This window comes from Nelumbo nucifera, chromosome 1 (genome assembly GCF_055504915.1).
Source record: "Nelumbo nucifera cultivar China Antique chromosome 1, China Antique-T2T, whole genome shotgun sequence".
NCBI lineage: Eukaryota > Viridiplantae > Streptophyta > Magnoliopsida > Proteales > Nelumbonaceae > Nelumbo > Nelumbo nucifera.
Genome location: NC_142649.1, coordinates 171,628,481 through 171,645,034, shown reverse-complemented (window position 1 = coordinate 171,645,034; position 16,554 = coordinate 171,628,481). Strand labels below are relative to the sequence as shown.

Sequence of the window (16,554 nt, the reverse complement as noted above, 5' to 3'; positions counted from 1 at the left end):
GTGGCGTCCATCAAGACACTGGATGAGTATAACGTCGTCTTCCGATTCTGAGAAACCGTGCGCAAAATAGGCAGTTGAAATAACACGTGGCAAGAATACGAGGTAGGTCCCACGATGACCCCACTTAAGAAAGATCCTGATTAAACCATATTGCGGGTCAAGGGTCCACTCATTAATGGTTCGTACCGAGTTGAGGGAGCCGGACCATCCGGTCTTGTATCCGTTCGATGACCGTTGGTGTTCAAAATTTTCCTTATTACGATGGAGTGTTCAGAGGGAAGCCATGGCAAGGCAAGCTATCCCGCGTATCGAGACTGCATATTACGCCATTCTCAACCATCTAAACCCAGCCACAGCTTCTTTCTTACAAGCCCAGCAAGCTCACGCCCACATTCTCAAAACAGGGCTCTCCAACCACGCTCACCTTGCTACCAAGCTTCTCTCTTTCTATGCGAACCACCTCCATTTCAATGAAGCAAGTCTGGTGCTCGATTCAATTCCCGAACCTGATGTCTTCTCCTTCTCCACTCTTATATCAGCTTTCTCGAAATTCGATCGTTTTGACCAGGCCCTTCGCCTCGTTTCTCAGATGCTCTCCCATGGCCTCCTGCCAGACAATTTTGTCCTCCCTAGCGTCCTCAAGGCCTGCGTGGGCCTATCGGCCCTCGAAATGGGGCGCCAGGTTCATGGTCTTGCATACGTGACCGGGTTTGCTTCGGATCCCTTTGTACAGTCCTCTCTGATTAACATGTATGTTAAATTCGGTGATATAAGAAATGCCCATAAAGTTTTTGATGGAATGACACATCGAAATGTAGTTAGTTGGAGTGCTATTATTGCGGGTTATGCTCAACAAGGATTTGTAGGTGAGGCCAAGGAGCTTTTTATTGAGATGAGGGATTCAGGGATGGAACCCAATACAATATCTTGGAACGGTTTGATTGCCGGGTGTAACCATAGTGGCTTCTCAGCTGAGTCGGTGGCTTTGTTCCAGAAGATGCATTTAGAAGGTTTTAAGCCTGATGGTATTAGCATTTCTTGTTCTCTTCCGGCAGTGGGGGACTTAGGGGATGTGAAACTGGGAGTTCAGATCCATGGTAACATAATCAAGCAGGGTCTTGGATCGGACAAGTGTGTGGTTAGTGCACTCATTGATATGTATGGGAAGTGTGGTCACACGTTAGAGATGTGGCAAGTGTTTGATGAGATGTCAGAAATGGATTTGGGTTCATGCAATGCTCTAGTTGCTGGACTCTCTCGCAATGGCCTTGTTGATGATGCATTGAGGATATTTAGGCAATTTGAGGCCCAAGGAAAGGAATTGAATGTTGTTTCCTGGACATCAGTTATTTCTAGTTGCACACAAAATGGGAAGGATATTGAAGCTTTGGAGCTTTTTAGAGAGATGCAGATATCTGGAATAGAACCCAACTCTGTAACAATCCCATGCTTACTTCCTGCCTGTGCCAACATTGCAGCCTTGATGCACGGGAAGGCAGCTCATTGCTTCTCCATTAGGAGGGGGATTTCCTCTGATGTATATGTTGGTAGTGCTTTGGTTGATATGTATGCCAAGTGTGGCAAAATTGGAGATGCACGGAAATGTTTTGATGGAATGCCCACAAGAAATTTGGTCTGTTGGAATGCAATTGTGCGTGGATATGCTATGCATGGAAAGGCTAAGGATGCTATGGAGTTGTTTGATTTGATGCAGAGGAGTGGACAGACACCCGATTTCATAAGCTTCACTTGTATCCTCTCTGCTTGTAGCCAGCGTGGTCTAACAGAAGAAGGATGGTACTATTTCAATAGTATGTCCCAAGACCATGGCATTGAAGCTAGAATGGAGCACTATGCATGCATGGTTACCCTCCTAAGTCGTGCAGGAAGGATAGAAGAGGCTTATGACATGATTAAGAAGATGCCATCTGAACCAGATGCTTGTGTTTGGGGAGCTTTGCTTAGTTCTTCCAGAATTCATGGTAATGTGAGCATGGGCAAGACTGCTGCAGATAAACTTTTCAAATTAGAACCAAGTAATCCTGGAAATTATGTTCTTCTCTCTAATATTTATGCTGCCAAGGGCATGTGGAGTGAAGTAGATAGAGTCCGGGATATGATGAAGGACATGGGTTTAAGGAAGAACCCTGGTTGCAGTTGGATTGAAGTCAAGAACAAGGTACACATGCTTCTGGCAGGGGACAAATCACACCCACAGATAACCCAAATCATAATGAGATTAGAAAGATTGACTATAGAAATGAAGAAGTCAGGTCAACTTCCAATTACCAACTTTGTATTGCAAGACGTGGAGGAACATGACAAGGAGCAATTCTTGTGTGGGCACAGTGAAAAATTGGCCATTGGTTTTGGGCTTCTAAACACTCCACCAGGTTCTCCCCTTCGAGTAATCAAGAACCTTCGAATCTGCAGTGACTGCCACACTGTGATAAAATTTATATCCAGCTTTGAAGGGAGAGAAATTTTTGTTAGGGACACAAACCGCTTTCATCATTTTAAAGATGGGGTATGTTCCTGTGGAGACTATTGGTAAAGGATCTTTATGGTTAAGTGGGATAGGCATCTTGGTCATTGAAAATCCTATATTTTGGCATTTGAGATGGATTTATTACCCCAAGCAGCTATTCTTCAGTTTTGCAACATCATATCTGAAGAGATGGATACCTGCATTCTTTGTTGGCCATGTGTAGGGCATCAGGGCTGATGCATGAATTTGATCTTACAGGAGGGAAAAGTTGCATGTAATTAAATATACCAATTATTGATTTCAGTAGTGAGAAAAACTTTCCATATTAGACCCATCATTGATTTCAATAATACTTTGCCTTGAGGGAAGGGTGGGGGGAAGAAATAAGTACCGCCTTGATTTTAATGGACTAGAGAGATCTTTATCAATTGAAATGTTCACTGGAGGTGGAGGTCATTTCATTACTTAATAAGAATATTTCCCTCCAATTTCAAGGTCATGTCTCAGTGCTATCTTTGATCCAAAGCTGGGAACTCAACAGAAATATTTGTTATTTGAAAGCTTTTGGGGTGTTGGTATGAGGCTGGCATTTTAACTATCCTCTGCTAATGCTACCTGGGGAAAGGATTGTCAAACTCAACATATAGAAATGCAAGATGTGTGGAGTTGATTAGGAACTGGAAAGTCTAGAATGGGACCTTTTTATTTGGGTTCTCCAAATTCTATGGGTATTGTACAGGTACAATAGCAGATGAATGCACAACTGCACACCATTGTGAATGGCGTCCATTATTTAACAAATTAGGTTTCCAATTGGTTGAAATTGAAAATAGTTAGTTAACAATCATCAACATAATTGTTTTTGATCAGCAGCTATCTTTGAATGTATTGTTGGTGAGGCCTTTATATGAGCAACTCAAGGTATTATTATGTTGGCCATGGATTCAGAGAACTGAATAGTGGCTCTCCTTAAGACTCTTACCGGAAAATACTCTCTGATTACTGTTTGATGATGCAACTATCTTTTGCTGTCAAACATTCAGATCAGATTGCTTTTTCTGCTAAATTTAGCATTGGAAGATCTCTTATTTTACAATATTCTTGTGATTGATTCAGGTTGAAGTTTCTCTCTCCACTTTGCTTAACATTCATTTATATTTATCACTCATAGAAATATTAGCCTTTTTTTATGGGGGGAGGGGGGTGGAGGAAGGTGCTTTCCAACTTTAAGGGACAAGGGTGGGGAGGCCTGGAGGGCCTTTTGGAGCTTTTTTTCATCCCAAGTGCTCCCGTTTTTATCTTTTTCAGGACAAAGAGGAACTACCATAACCGGTTCATTTAATTTTTCTGATAACTACTTTTACATGGATTTCTATGGAATTCCCATGCTAAAAAAGGAAAAAGTACACTCTGGGCAGCAAGTATTGATGTATCGTGAAGGGAGAATTGATTTTTTGTAGTAGACACAACTGAAGTCAAGTTGAAGTTTCTCTCTTTCTATCTCACCTTAGGCTGTGTTTGGAAACAATGCAACTAAGTGTGAATGCAAATATGTAGAGTGTAAAAAGGTCCATATAAATTGTAAAGTTGGGTTAGTTTTTCACCGACTAATTTACCTTCTTACCAAGCAAACTTTTAGCTGTAATGGATGTAAACACAAATTCCAATAAATCATATGCCTTTTTTTATCAAAAGCCCACTTGACTGCAAATTTACTTCTTTTTTATTGATGTACTTTTACATGTCATTATCAATGTATATGTGCATTGAAAAATGTGTTTTTTGTCATTTGTCAATATATAAATGCAATGTTGCCAAACATAGGCAAAAGTGAACCAGAGTGCAAATTTACCATGAATCAGGATTTACACTCCATTTGCATTATTTCCAAACACAGCCTTAGGTGTCGTTGTCCAGGATGTTAAATGGACCACCATTCTCATTTATATGGTTATTATGGACAGTTGATGCCAATACATGTAATAGTTACACATCTTGACTTGTTACAATACAGGTAAAACAACATCACAAAGATGGTCAGGGACATTCACAAATGATCCATTGGGTGAGCTCAGCTGTACCAGTCCAATAAGTTCTAATAGAGATTTCATATATGTAATTCGTCAATTGTTTCATACAAATAATGGGATTTGAACTGTTCCATGATGTTGACAGTCCATTGCCATGGGAGTTTTAGGGGGTATTCTGTAGTATGGATGAGAAATTGGGTGGTGTGGACTAATCCACACCACACAACAGTCCACAACTGTTCTGAATTGTGGATAGACTGTAAATTGGTCCAGTCCACACCCATAGTGGCTAGGACTATCAATGGGTTGGGTTGATTGGGCCAGTTCTGGTTCTAAGAATTGGAACTGATGGATCGGTTTTGGGTCTTGATATAGGGTCCCAATTACTATTGGTTCGAAACCAGTTCCACCTAATGTTGAACCGATTCAGACCCGATCCGATATATGATGTATAATATATAGAGAGAATATTTAATATATATTAAACATAAATATTTATTTTTTATTTATTATAAATGAGTATAAAAGTAATGAATAAAAAATGGAGTGTGGACCGACCATAGACATGAGAAATTGTTGCTGAGATTTTGGGGTGTGGACAGAGCCAGTCCACATTAGTTCCACCTACAAGCAATCGAACAGTGTGTTCACCCCTTGGCGTGGACTAAAATGGTCCATCCACGAAATAAACACGTTTTCAAACACCACATTAATCTTTTAAGATAATGTACAAAACAGTTCTGACATTTTTTTTTCTCTTTTTGTTTTCTGGTTAAAAACTTAAAATGACAAAAATTTCATTAAACACAAAACAGATTACAGGAGACAAAGGGTCTATTCAAAATTGCTAAGCTTTTCTTGGTTTGTGTGAATCTCACGTGTTGGGGGAAAATCATTTTGATGCTTTCTCTGATGAGGCATATGTTTACTGTTCAGCTTATATGGTGTCTAGTAAAAGCAATAATAAACGTTGTTCCGATTTTCAAGAGAAATAGTACAAAACGTTTCGCAGATAAACCGCAATGCACCTATACAGCCCCTCTCGACCCAAATGATCTTCTACCCACTTTGGGCACATAAACAAAAAAAAAAAAAGAACGAGACTCCTCTAGACCCTTTTTGTGCTAGAACATGAACGACAGGGTTTGTAGATCTTTTAACAAAAGGGAAACAAACAGATTGATATTTGAGCGTTGAGCTTGTCTGATGCCCGGGTGGTGCTAAACCCATAAGTGTAAAGCAGGTTCAGTTTGGCAAGAGTACAAATACAAATATGTACACTGAAACATTGTATTTGCACTCTTTCCAAACTGACCCGCAGCATCAACAATATATATTCTTCTTATTGAGCTACAAGCAAGCAACTTGTTCGACAAAAACAAAAAAACCAAAGCAAATGTTCAAGGCATAGGATTCATCAGACACCACACGCCAAGTGGTCAATGGCGGTGGTAATCTCCTACCATTTCATGTTGATTGACACCACAGGGTGTTCCAGAGAAGAGATGGAAGAAGAGAGGATTGCATATTTTCTTCAAATATAACAAAATGGCTAAAAAGCCATGACTTCAATTAACAAAAGAAAACTACATCTGTCGACATAATTTTCCATCCTCCTTGAATGATTAGATTTGGCTTACAATTCTAGAAATTCTTCCTCTGGGTCGTCGACATCAAAAGCCACATTATTTATAAGAAATCCATGGACACCATACCATTGTTATTATTGAGCGGTTTTTAGTCTAGTCCGTGTAACCAATAGATACCTATGGAGTGCAAGCATGAAGACCCATGTGGTCTTGGTAATCTTCTCCTTGATCATGAGAAGCAAAGCAGAACTCAAGACAGTCTTCAATATCTGAGCCTGCAATCCTTTGAAGAAGCCCAAGAGCCCTTCTTTTCTCCAGATGGCATACAGTGCACCCGACATGGTCTTACGGGGCCTCCGGGACTTCCGTTTAGCTTCCTTGGTCCCATCTTCCTCTTGGTCAGCAGCTTGGATCATGACTTTACATCTGTCCAAATATAGGAGATTGATGAATTCAATGTATTGAAAATTTGAAACCAAGTTCTTTGGAGGAAGGGTCCTGAAAGAAACTATTGGGTTACCTGATTGCTGGATACGTCAAGAAGGTAGCTATGCTCTTTGAGACAGCCCCCAACACGAAAGCTGAGAAAGCAGAAAGGGCTTCCTGGGACGCCTCTGTACCTGCTTTGTTGCTCTGTTTACTCTTCAGAACTCTTTGTTTCAGTTGATCAAATACAGTGTACTGCATCACGTAATTCATATTTTATTCTTAGTTCAACTTCCATTTCTCTACAAACAAAATTCTCTCTATAAAAATTATAGTCAAATAAAAAGAGCAGCCAGTGCACAAGGCTCCTGCCAATGTGGGCAACCTTACCCCTGCAAATAGAGAGGCTGTTTTCAAGATTTGAACCAAACCCTGGTCATCCAGGTCGCAATGGAGCAACCCAACTGTTTGCCAAGGCCCATCCTCAAATTATAGACAAATACCATAACTACAATAAATTATATTAACCACCTAGCAAACGTATTCTTACCACATTGCATGTGGAGAGAAAATGATCCCTCACTTGATGACGGCGGAGCTAGGAGGGACCCAGGGGAGTCCTATGGTCCAGAAATCCGCACACTGAATACATTTATCTATGTTAAGTTTCCTCCCTCCCCTCACTTCTCACCCAATGGTTGGCCCCCCTACGGCCCATCCATAAGTTTTGCCCCCCCCCCATAAAAATTTCCTGTCTCCGCCCCTTCTTGACGTGTCCCATCTAAGAAAATCTTCCTCATTCCTCATTTATCATGATCATCTAGGGTGTTGAGCAATATGATTCATTTTGTTGATGCGACAGTTGTTTTTGTTTTGAAAAACAAAATCATGCACATTGGCAAACACCCCCTTAATGTATCAAGTTATTTTGAAACTTAAAAAAAAAGGCATCTAATACACCAACAATAAAAATCAAGACAAAATGCAGGTTAGGAGTCAACTGTCAACTGTCAACATTTTGCATTAAGTATTTACCGATTCGTCTCCTAGAGGGAACACATCAATCAGACAACCAGCATAAGCATTCTATAACTAAAAGATATCGTTGACTACCTGAATAGCAGGGTTTGACGTCAAAAGAAGGGAGATGCCAAGTCCGTCAAATGCCTCACTCCAACTTCCCTCTGAAAGGGTTTCCAAAAGCCCCTTGGATTTCCCAAAGGCACTTGTCTGCATTCTTGATGATGCTGTATCCAAGGGCTGTACAGTAAAATCAGAAATCAGGGAAAAAATAAGATATCAATGTAGTGGTGTATAGAATCTCAATAATGGGCGTCAAGCACCCAGATAACAAATCTAGTGCAAGTCAATATTAAATGGAATTACACATTTGAGTTACCAACCACAGATCCTAATCATGCTATGTATATGTAGGCTGCACAACACATTAAAATGCCAACTTTGAATATTAAAAAACCAGATACCATGAGTTATCAGATTTTTGGGATCAGAGTCCATGTTCAACTACTAGAACTGTGGCTATAAAAAAAATCGGTGCAATACCAAATAGATAAGAAAAAGATTTACTTGTGTCACTATGGCAGTGCAAGCCCCAGCAGCAGCAGCAACAATCAAATTGGCTTTTGTTCCAATGGACTTTGCTCCACTCCTCCTCAGATACAACCTTTTGAAATAGCTATACCCATAGAAATAGATAAACTGTGATATGAAAGACTGCAAATTCTTGGTTCTAAGGCCCTGGTACAATGAAAGAACCTGTCTTTTGGAAACTGCTTCCCACAGAACATCTGAGAGGTTCCTATATAAATTGCAATCAATTAAAAGAGTCATTATAAAAATATTAGGGGTTAATTATTTCCTTAAGCTAATCTATTAGCCCATCTATCATACTTTCCAGATCGTGGACTATATTCCACTCATGAGAAGCAAGACCAATTCAGCAGTTCAGAGAGATGAGAAGGCAACAAAGTACAACTTCTGCTAAAGAAGAGTCAAATAAAATATATAGCTCTCCAAAAGACAAAGGCCAAAAATCCAAGTCACAAAACTTCTGAAAAGACCAGTTGTAGTTACACTATACACTCTTGGGTGAATGAAACATTATAGCCCTGTAGAGAAATGAAGCAATGAAAACTTTCTCTCTCTCTCTCTCTCTCTCTATTTTTGTGAGAGAAGCAATGAAGAGTAAGAACCCATCCAAAATGTCTTCCATCAAGCAATGCCATCTTGTAAGATAAAAACCACAAGTATCATCCACCAAATAACATTAAGAGATATAGAACCAGAGTTAACCAAATATAGTGCAGGATGCAGCAAGATTATATTTCAGGAAAAAGTAGTAACTTTAAAGAGAGAAGTCCTTCTAGACCGTCTACCCCTGCTAGCCCAGACTGCAAGAGAACTCCCAACATGTGTTTCTTATATATATATATATATATATATATATATATATATATATATATATATATATCATTGTCTTCATGCACAGAAGCTTTAACGTTCAGGGTTGAAGATATAAAAAGTTGCAAAAGCTATGCAAGTTCTATTTCCTTTCTCAATGATACAATAGCAAACATTTTTTTAATAAGAAGTAAAGTATCAATTCATTCAAGAAAATAACCTTCTTTGCTTCCGCTTACAATGTTTCTTTGACATCAACAGCAAGAACAAATGACCTTTTTCATATGAAAATATATAAAAAAATAAAGATTAACAAAACAGTTGGAAAAAGATAGAAAGTCCCTACTATACCACACAAGGTCTGCAAGAAAGAAACATGAAAATGCACAAAAGGTGGATCACTTCCCTTGAAAACCAGGGGATGTTCTTTTTGCAGTCATCAATACACAGTTCCAATTGCCCTTGAATCACCAAAACCAACTTCCTTGGAATCTTTACTGGAAAATGACCAAAACCTCATAGAGATGGATTGGTACAGTTCCCAAAGGCCATTTATTCCTCTACACCAGACACCCCAACATATTACTTATAAAAACTTCTTGCAGAAATTCTTCCCAGAGACCGAAGAGTTGTGTTGTCCAGAATGATATTATTGGTTGGAACTTAATACTGGCATAACCCAAGGCACTCAGGAAGATAGCATCCCCAATTAGACCTTTTCTGCAAAAGAATGATGCATCACCTGGCACAATATAATATTTGTACTCTACTTGCATCGCACATATGACTCAACATCTGCATCAGGCAAGTGCATCCTAGTCTTATGTTGTATTGTATCTGAAGTAGGATTTTAGCATTTGACCAAAACATGTTCCTTCTTAGATCAATCACCACGCAATGTTTTTTTTTCAATTTTTCTCCTCATCAATAACAGATCAGTAGTTTTATTAATAAGAGAACAAGAGAGTACACAAATACAAAAGAAAGTTGTCACCAAGGTAACAGAAAAAGAGAAAATATCCTTGTGCTGCTCACCTGCACATTATATGTCACCCCAGCCCAAACAATCATCAATAACCTAGGGAATATGACCCCCAATATAATCCTGCTTAGATGCTCTACTTCTAGCAAGAAAATCTAGTAGAGTATTTGCGGACCTTAAAACCCACGAGAATAAAGCATACACATTCTAAGCCAAAGATACAGCTCCTGTAACGTGATGAAGATACTGCTATCACCATATAACTTTACTGTAACATTTCCTTTATGGCTCCTTCCAAAAATGATCTATATCTTTACTGGTTCAATACCTTCATCCCAAATCCACAACAATAGCAAAAAAAAAAAAAACCAGATGCCTCTTACAAAAATAGTCGTGTACCTTTTCTAGAATTTAGTTTACTCATCAAATGGAAAAGGATATGAGGAGGGAAAGGAAGAATAAGACAACAAAAGGAGGGAAAACCACAATCTTTTAGGTTGTGTTTGATTTATAGGAATATTTGGATTTGGATCCTGCTCCCACTCCCCAGGATTTGAAATGACCACTCTCTCAAGCCATTTTGAGTTCTAAAATATGGAACTGGAAGGATAAAATCATAAAAATCAATATCTTGTCAATTCCAGCCACCAAGGACCTGCCTTAGACATCACCAAAGACTAAAAGCTTATAAGCGCTCACAGCATCAAGCAAAAGCCCCATTGCAAATTCAGGTGGCATTGCAAATTGCATATAGAAAAACAAGGATTAGGCGATTAGCGGTAGCAAAGCCCAGGTCAAAACCTTCATCAGCCCAACCCTGCCCTACATGATTGCAGTTTATGGCCTTTTACATAAGAAACAAAAACCTATTATACTTTGGCAAAGGCATTGAATTGAAGTTCCAACAAGTCAAATAAGCAACTGTACGAATTTTTTTCACATGAACAATGTAAGATATGATTTGTTTCATTAAGAGCTAGGAAATATATCATTCTTACAAGCTCTCCATTTGAAGAAGCATCAACACATCAATGAGCAATAAGTGAAGAACTTTGGTGAGCATTCCTCATCAGATAACATCAAATAATAAGCATGACAAGAGCCCAGAGAAGATATCTTATGCATACATTTTGGAATGGAGAAAGGACATGCTTTGCAAACCCAGTATTAGGCACATGGCATGGTAACAGTCTCAACTCTCAACTCAACTCAGCATTAATCCCAAAGTTTTGGGATCAGCTAACATTACATGGCAACATTGACTTCCCAAAACTTTACAAGGAAAAATATAACAAACAGTTGTTATTTTTTCAGGACATAATGAACTGCTTATATATAGTTGCATGCATGCAAACTGTCTAATCAATAAGCCATCTCCAAAGCACAAAACTACAACAGAAAGCCAAATAAGGTTTATTACCATTCAAGAACCATACAAAAGAAAGTGAAACCCATGATTTTAACCAGAATGAAATAATCCGATAACAGGAATTTTGGCCCAATACTGTAGCCGGATTGCAACAGGAAACTGTCTTTCTACAAAGTTCATCTTTTTGCACCTTAAGGTTCAATAAAGAGTGAACTAATAGAGCCAGGTGTCGAGTGAAGCGGTTGGACCCCAATTGAATAAACGGTTTTTTCTGGTAGAGCTTGGAAAGATCTTATTATGGAACCAACTCATTTGAGGATACCTAGACAACAAACTCCTTACTCCTCAAAAGAGATTCAACCAACTCACTACAATTTCTCTTAATGCCTAATGGGTTTAAAAGGCGGTGTTCAAGCTCTCTAAGAACTTCAGCTGCTTTCTTAAGATAAGGAGAACAAAAAGCTAGACACCAACCATGAGAGCAAACTTGATGTCAGTGGGCATTGGACTGGAGTAATAAGTTTTTTTTTATTTTATTTTATTTTTTTTTATCAGTAATGTCAACGGATACTGGATTAACTAACTTTTTTATCAATCCCTTCTCTAGCAAGTTTCTACCATAATATTGACCATCTAGGGGCATTCAACAAATAATGCATACACAATTCTTACAGAATGTCTAGATCTTAGTTGACCTTCTTTACTCTAGACTACTGGGGAAAAAAGCAAATTCTTGCAGAGGAACAAATGACCCGATCTACTTTACAGATTTGTGTGCAAGCATCAACTGGAGTTTGAAAAGGATCAATATAGTAATAAGCAAGAAACTAATAGATCCAACCAAATATGCAAACAAGGTCCCACTTTCTGCTCCAAATACAACTATAAGCTGTCACAAAACCTCTTGGAGTGCACCTTGTGCAAATGGATGCAAACTATGGCCTCATGGTTTATAATTTGCAAACATAATCGAATAAATTAACAAAAATAAATGAAGGCTTCATGGAGCCACGGAAATTAGAAAAAAAGGCAAACTAAATAAAAATTTGAAAAGATAGTGTTATTATAATTTTAAAAAGAAAAGAAAAGAAAAAGGCCCCATGCACAAAAATAGATAAATAAATAAGGCTGCATACAAAAAACAATCTAAATATTGTAGAAACTTAAAAATGAAATATATATATATATATATATATATATATATATATATATATTGGGTGTAAATTTGGACATATAAATAAAGAACCCGATCACGATAAACAGAAACATAAAAGAACCTCATAAAAAGGAAAACCAACATAACTAAGATCATATATTCACGAGGAGCCACCATAATATAAACGAAGAAGCACTTAAAAATCGCAAGACCCAGATCACGGAAAACAGAGAAAAAATCAACACCGACCTGTACTTTTGCTGACCATGTGTTCGAACTTCAGCCTGGTACTTGGTTTTACAGGTATCGAGAGGATATAGAATTGTTGTGCTTAACAGAGCTCCAATGGCTCCCGAAGTTGCCTCTGTTATGGATTCGAGATTAACGGCCATTTGACGAATTTCGAGAAAATCAAGAAAAAAAGGCGAGAATTTTGTAGGAAGAGACGGCCAGTGATTTCCGCAATTTTGGGTTCCGAAGGAAAAATGAAGAGAATCTCAGCGAGTCGGAACGTTCATGATGGACAAAAGAAATCTTGGGTTGGTCTCTCTCTCAGGAGGTAGGCGAGTTGGAGAGGGTAGATACAAATTACAAATGCAAGAGAGAGACCAGCAACTGAAAATGACAGGAACACAGACAATACATATTTATAAAGTGGTGGCATGACAAATTGGCAATGGCATCGTTATTTATATGGGGAATTGGGAAGGGAAAACGTGAGTGAGATGAGATGACTCAGCGCGAATGACCCTAACGGCGTCAGTCGAATGGGCTTTGGCGGTGCCTCGGTTGAAAATTGGGGCACGGGTCTTCTTTGTCTTTTAGCGAGAATTCGAGAACGAGGCACGCAGAGGCAGAAGAAGCGTATCTTCACGGGCGGGGCGAGCTGGACGGAGATGGGCCGGGCTAGATGGACGATCAGACGATTCTTCCAGGGTGGATTCGTTTCGTGGACGTACGTCACGTACCTTCATTGGGCTATGCCCGGGTTTGGGCCGTTTGGCCCATTTGGACTCTAAGAAAACGACAAATAAGTTGGGTTAGTGGGTTTAAATCTGGGAGCAGGGCCTCCAGCAAGGAAACGTTTGCCAATCTATCTGTAACTCTACTCGCGAGTAGAGTTACAGATATATTTTTCCTACTGATTTTACACGTGTGCAGATAAGCTGTGTAATTACCAAATTAACCCATGCGCACAAGAAAAAATACCTGGATATAAACGCGTGCGGAAGCATCGAGGAGAGTAGATTTCGAATCCTACTCGCTAGAGTATAAATTAACTTCCCTTACAACAGTATACTAGTAAAACGCGGTCCATTGTGGGCCCGGACTGTTGTGCTGTATTGGTACAACATGGCCCATCGTAGCCTGGAATCCATTTTTATATTTGGTTTTGAGTTACGGTAGTGAATCCATTTAAGAGAATTAATTTTTTTTAGGTAATCAGTTTAAGAGAGATCAAGTGACGTCTGATCAATTATCAAAAAATGACGTTTGCTCATGCGCAATCTTTTGCAAGGTTTAGGTTGTGTTTGGTTTGATAGAAAACGAGATAGAGAGAGAAGTAAAAAAGTTGAGGGAAAGTTATTAAAGAGAATTTTGAAATACAAATTGATTTGGTTGGTTAGACAAAGGAAGAGAAATACAAATTGATTTGTGGAAAATCCAAGTAGCAAAATCATCATGTCTGAGTTTGATTTTCCTGAATCCATTTTCACCGGGGGATCCATAGAATGGTTTTGTGACCTCTAGAGGTCTAGCCCTAGACCCTAGTGACGACCTTCACCGGTGGGGCAGCTGATATGGCTGAAGTGTTTGGTACGGAAAAATCCGGATTAGCGTTTCTGTTCCTCACACCTAGGGATGGGTATTTGTCCCTATCCACCCTCACATGTTTTTTTTCTTGAATGATGGGTCCTGGGTGGAACAGGTATAATATTAGGCTAAATTCAACCCTCTCTCATATGTATATTGTTGAAAAGCATACAATCTTTATATATTAGGTGTTAAATTTCATAATATTTTGAGTTTTATATAAATAATAACCGATAGTTTATGTGTTTTTTATATGTCTTAATCAAATATTTAGAAAATTTGTTGTTTGTTTATGTTATTTTACTTATTTATTTCTTATATATAATAAGAAATAAAGGGAAATTATATTGGGGGTCCTAAATCCAACTCACCCTTACCCTTGAATGCAGGGAGGATAGGATTGGAGAGGGTTTAGCATTTTCCTGTGTAGGGAGGGTTTGGATTCTCAAAATCCAACCCACTATGGGTTTTGGGGCAAGTAAAGGTTGGGAAGTTTAGGGAGGCAAGTAGGGTCTAAAATTTACAAAACCCTCCCCGAACTTGCCATGTTGCCTTCCCTAATAACACTAATCTCAGATCACTTTCAACGCCCATTCTTAATTGGGCTTGGACTTGAATTTAGGCCTATGGGCTCAGGCTTGGGCCCAAAACAGCTGGCACAATTTTTTTTCTTTTTTTTTTGGAAATTGTCTAAAACTCACATTGCGTTTTCAATATTTCTCTCAAACTCACCACAACTTTTCAAAATGTCAAAAATTCACTGTGCCAGTAAGTTTTTATTTTCCAAAACTCGTCTTCTGTTAGTACACCATTAATGCTTATGATGGAGGATGATTTGACCCGACCTATTGAGATGATGGCACGTGGATCTGACTCAACACGAGCAACAACTTAGTATCATGGCCTGACCACAACTAAGTAACGAGCCTGTAGAGTAGCTCGCTACGCCATAGCTCGCTATAGGGGGAGCTCGCCACAACGCAAGCTCTAGGTCCCCCGAGCTACTGGAAAGGGAATACTCCAAGACTATTTCAGCTCGCGAGCTAGGGAAACCAGCTCGCTCCGGCACCTGGGCAGAAGAACTGCCCCAAAGACTAACCTTGATGAGGGTCACCTCGAAGTACCCCTAAGAGCTTACTACAAAGTAGCTCGTTGCGCGACAGGGTAGTCCACTACAAAGTAGCTCGCGACTAAGCAACGCGACGCTCTCAGGAAGCTTCTATCTGACAAGACCGTACTCGTCAGACTACACCACGTCTCTCGACTAACGGTGCAGTCCCTGCCCATTTGACAGTCTGCACCCACGTCTCTCGACAGATGGTGGCGTGCTTGTCCCTTCAAGACATGTCACTCATCCAAGCGGGTAGTACATTGTAACGATTACCTGCGCAGCCTTGGTAGGTAACGGCTGCGATAGGAGCCCAGTGGCGGTTATGCTTGATTTGGAAAGAACGTCCCTATAAAAGCCCTTTAATCGAGGAGGGGAGGACTCTCACTCTCTCGAGTTTTACTCTGAACTTGATTTCTTACTTCCTCACGAGCTAATCTTGAGACACAGTGATCACGCGCGACCTACACTCTTAGCCTTTCATACTCTTTTCTTCCTCCCAAGCGTTCTAACTTAAGCTTCAGAGTATTCCCACCGAGCAAATCCCCCGGGAATCCTTCTTTTTCATCTTCTTAGGTGTCGTCCGTTGCCTACAAGGAGCCAGTCAGCAGCCAGCTAGGAGTGCCCGGATCGTGCTGCATCATTTGGCGCCGTCTGTGGGAAACGCTTCTAAAAGCCTTCCTCTAAGATTTTATAGTTCCTTCTTCCGAAAAAATCAGCATTCATGGCTTCTTTCAGCAATGCCGGACATGGCACCAGCCATAACGCTTATGGGGGCCAGCCCCAGCTTCCTACTGTCTGTATTGGACAGTTCACCGTCCCCCTCTCCGTGGACGGAGTCTCCAGCTTGAACGTGCCTCTTGCAATGGCACCCGTGGTCGCTCCACTCCCTTCCATAGTTGGGGCAACCTTTGCTGAACCCTCAGTTGTGCCCCCAGCGGCCAGCCCGAACCAGTTGGAGGACTTAATGCAATGCATGCGAGCCATGCAAGCTCAAATGCAACAACTTCAACAGTTCCAACTCTACCAACAACAAGTGTTGCACCAAGTTTCCCAGTATCAGTACCAGCAGCAGTTCCCCTATCTGCCTCAGGCCCAGCCGTCCCTTCCCCCTCGGCATCCGGTCGCAAAGCAGACCAAGCCTTCCCGCCAGAGTGAGCGACCCCGTCG

At 40.1% G+C, this 16,554-nt stretch overlaps 2 protein-coding genes across 2 annotated transcripts; one reads left to right on the top strand and one right to left on the bottom strand.

The window, feature by feature from the left end:
• Window positions 1-30: 30 nt before the first annotated feature.
• Window positions 31-2,974, top strand: LOC104596467 (Pentatricopeptide repeat (PPR) superfamily protein). Its single transcript, XM_010257643.3, has one exon. The coding sequence runs from the start codon at window positions 176-178 to the stop codon at window positions 2,552-2,554; it is 2,379 nt and encodes a 792-aa protein (XP_010255945.2). The 5' UTR covers window positions 31-175; the 3' UTR covers window positions 2,555-2,974.
• Window positions 2,975-6,024: 3,050 nt separating this feature from the next.
• LOC104596468 (peroxisomal adenine nucleotide carrier 1-like) lies at window positions 6,025-13,183 on the bottom strand. The gene is made up of 5 exons (XM_010257644.3): window positions 12,711-13,183; window positions 8,121-8,352; window positions 7,647-7,793; window positions 6,628-6,788; window positions 6,025-6,533 (listed from the first exon to the last, which is right to left on the bottom strand). Exons 1-5 carry the CDS (start codon window positions 12,851-12,853, stop codon window positions 6,242-6,244), a joined length of 975 nt encoding a protein of 324 aa, XP_010255946.1. The 5' UTR covers window positions 12,854-13,183; the 3' UTR covers window positions 6,025-6,241.
• Window positions 13,184-16,554: the final 3,371 nt, after the last annotated feature.

What these genes read in the sequence shown, in the direction of transcription:
- LOC104596468 (XM_010257644.3), bottom strand. Translation starts at nt 12,853, where the DNA reads ATGGCCGTTAATCTCGAATCCATAACAGAGGCAACTTCGGGAGCCATT. An exon ending in CATGGTCAGCAAAAGTACAG is followed by an intron (nt 8,353 to 12,710) that starts GTCGGTGTTGAT and finishes CAATTTATATAG; the next exon opens with GAACCTCTCAGATGTTCTGT. An exon ending in CGTCAAACCCTGCTATTCAG is followed by an intron (nt 6,789 to 7,646) that starts GTAGTCAACGAT and finishes TACGTGATGCAG; the next exon opens with TACACTGTATTTGATCAACT.
- LOC104596467 (XM_010257643.3), top strand. Translation starts at nt 176, where the DNA reads ATGGTTCGTACCGAGTTGAGGGAGCCGGACCATCCGGTCTTGTATCCG.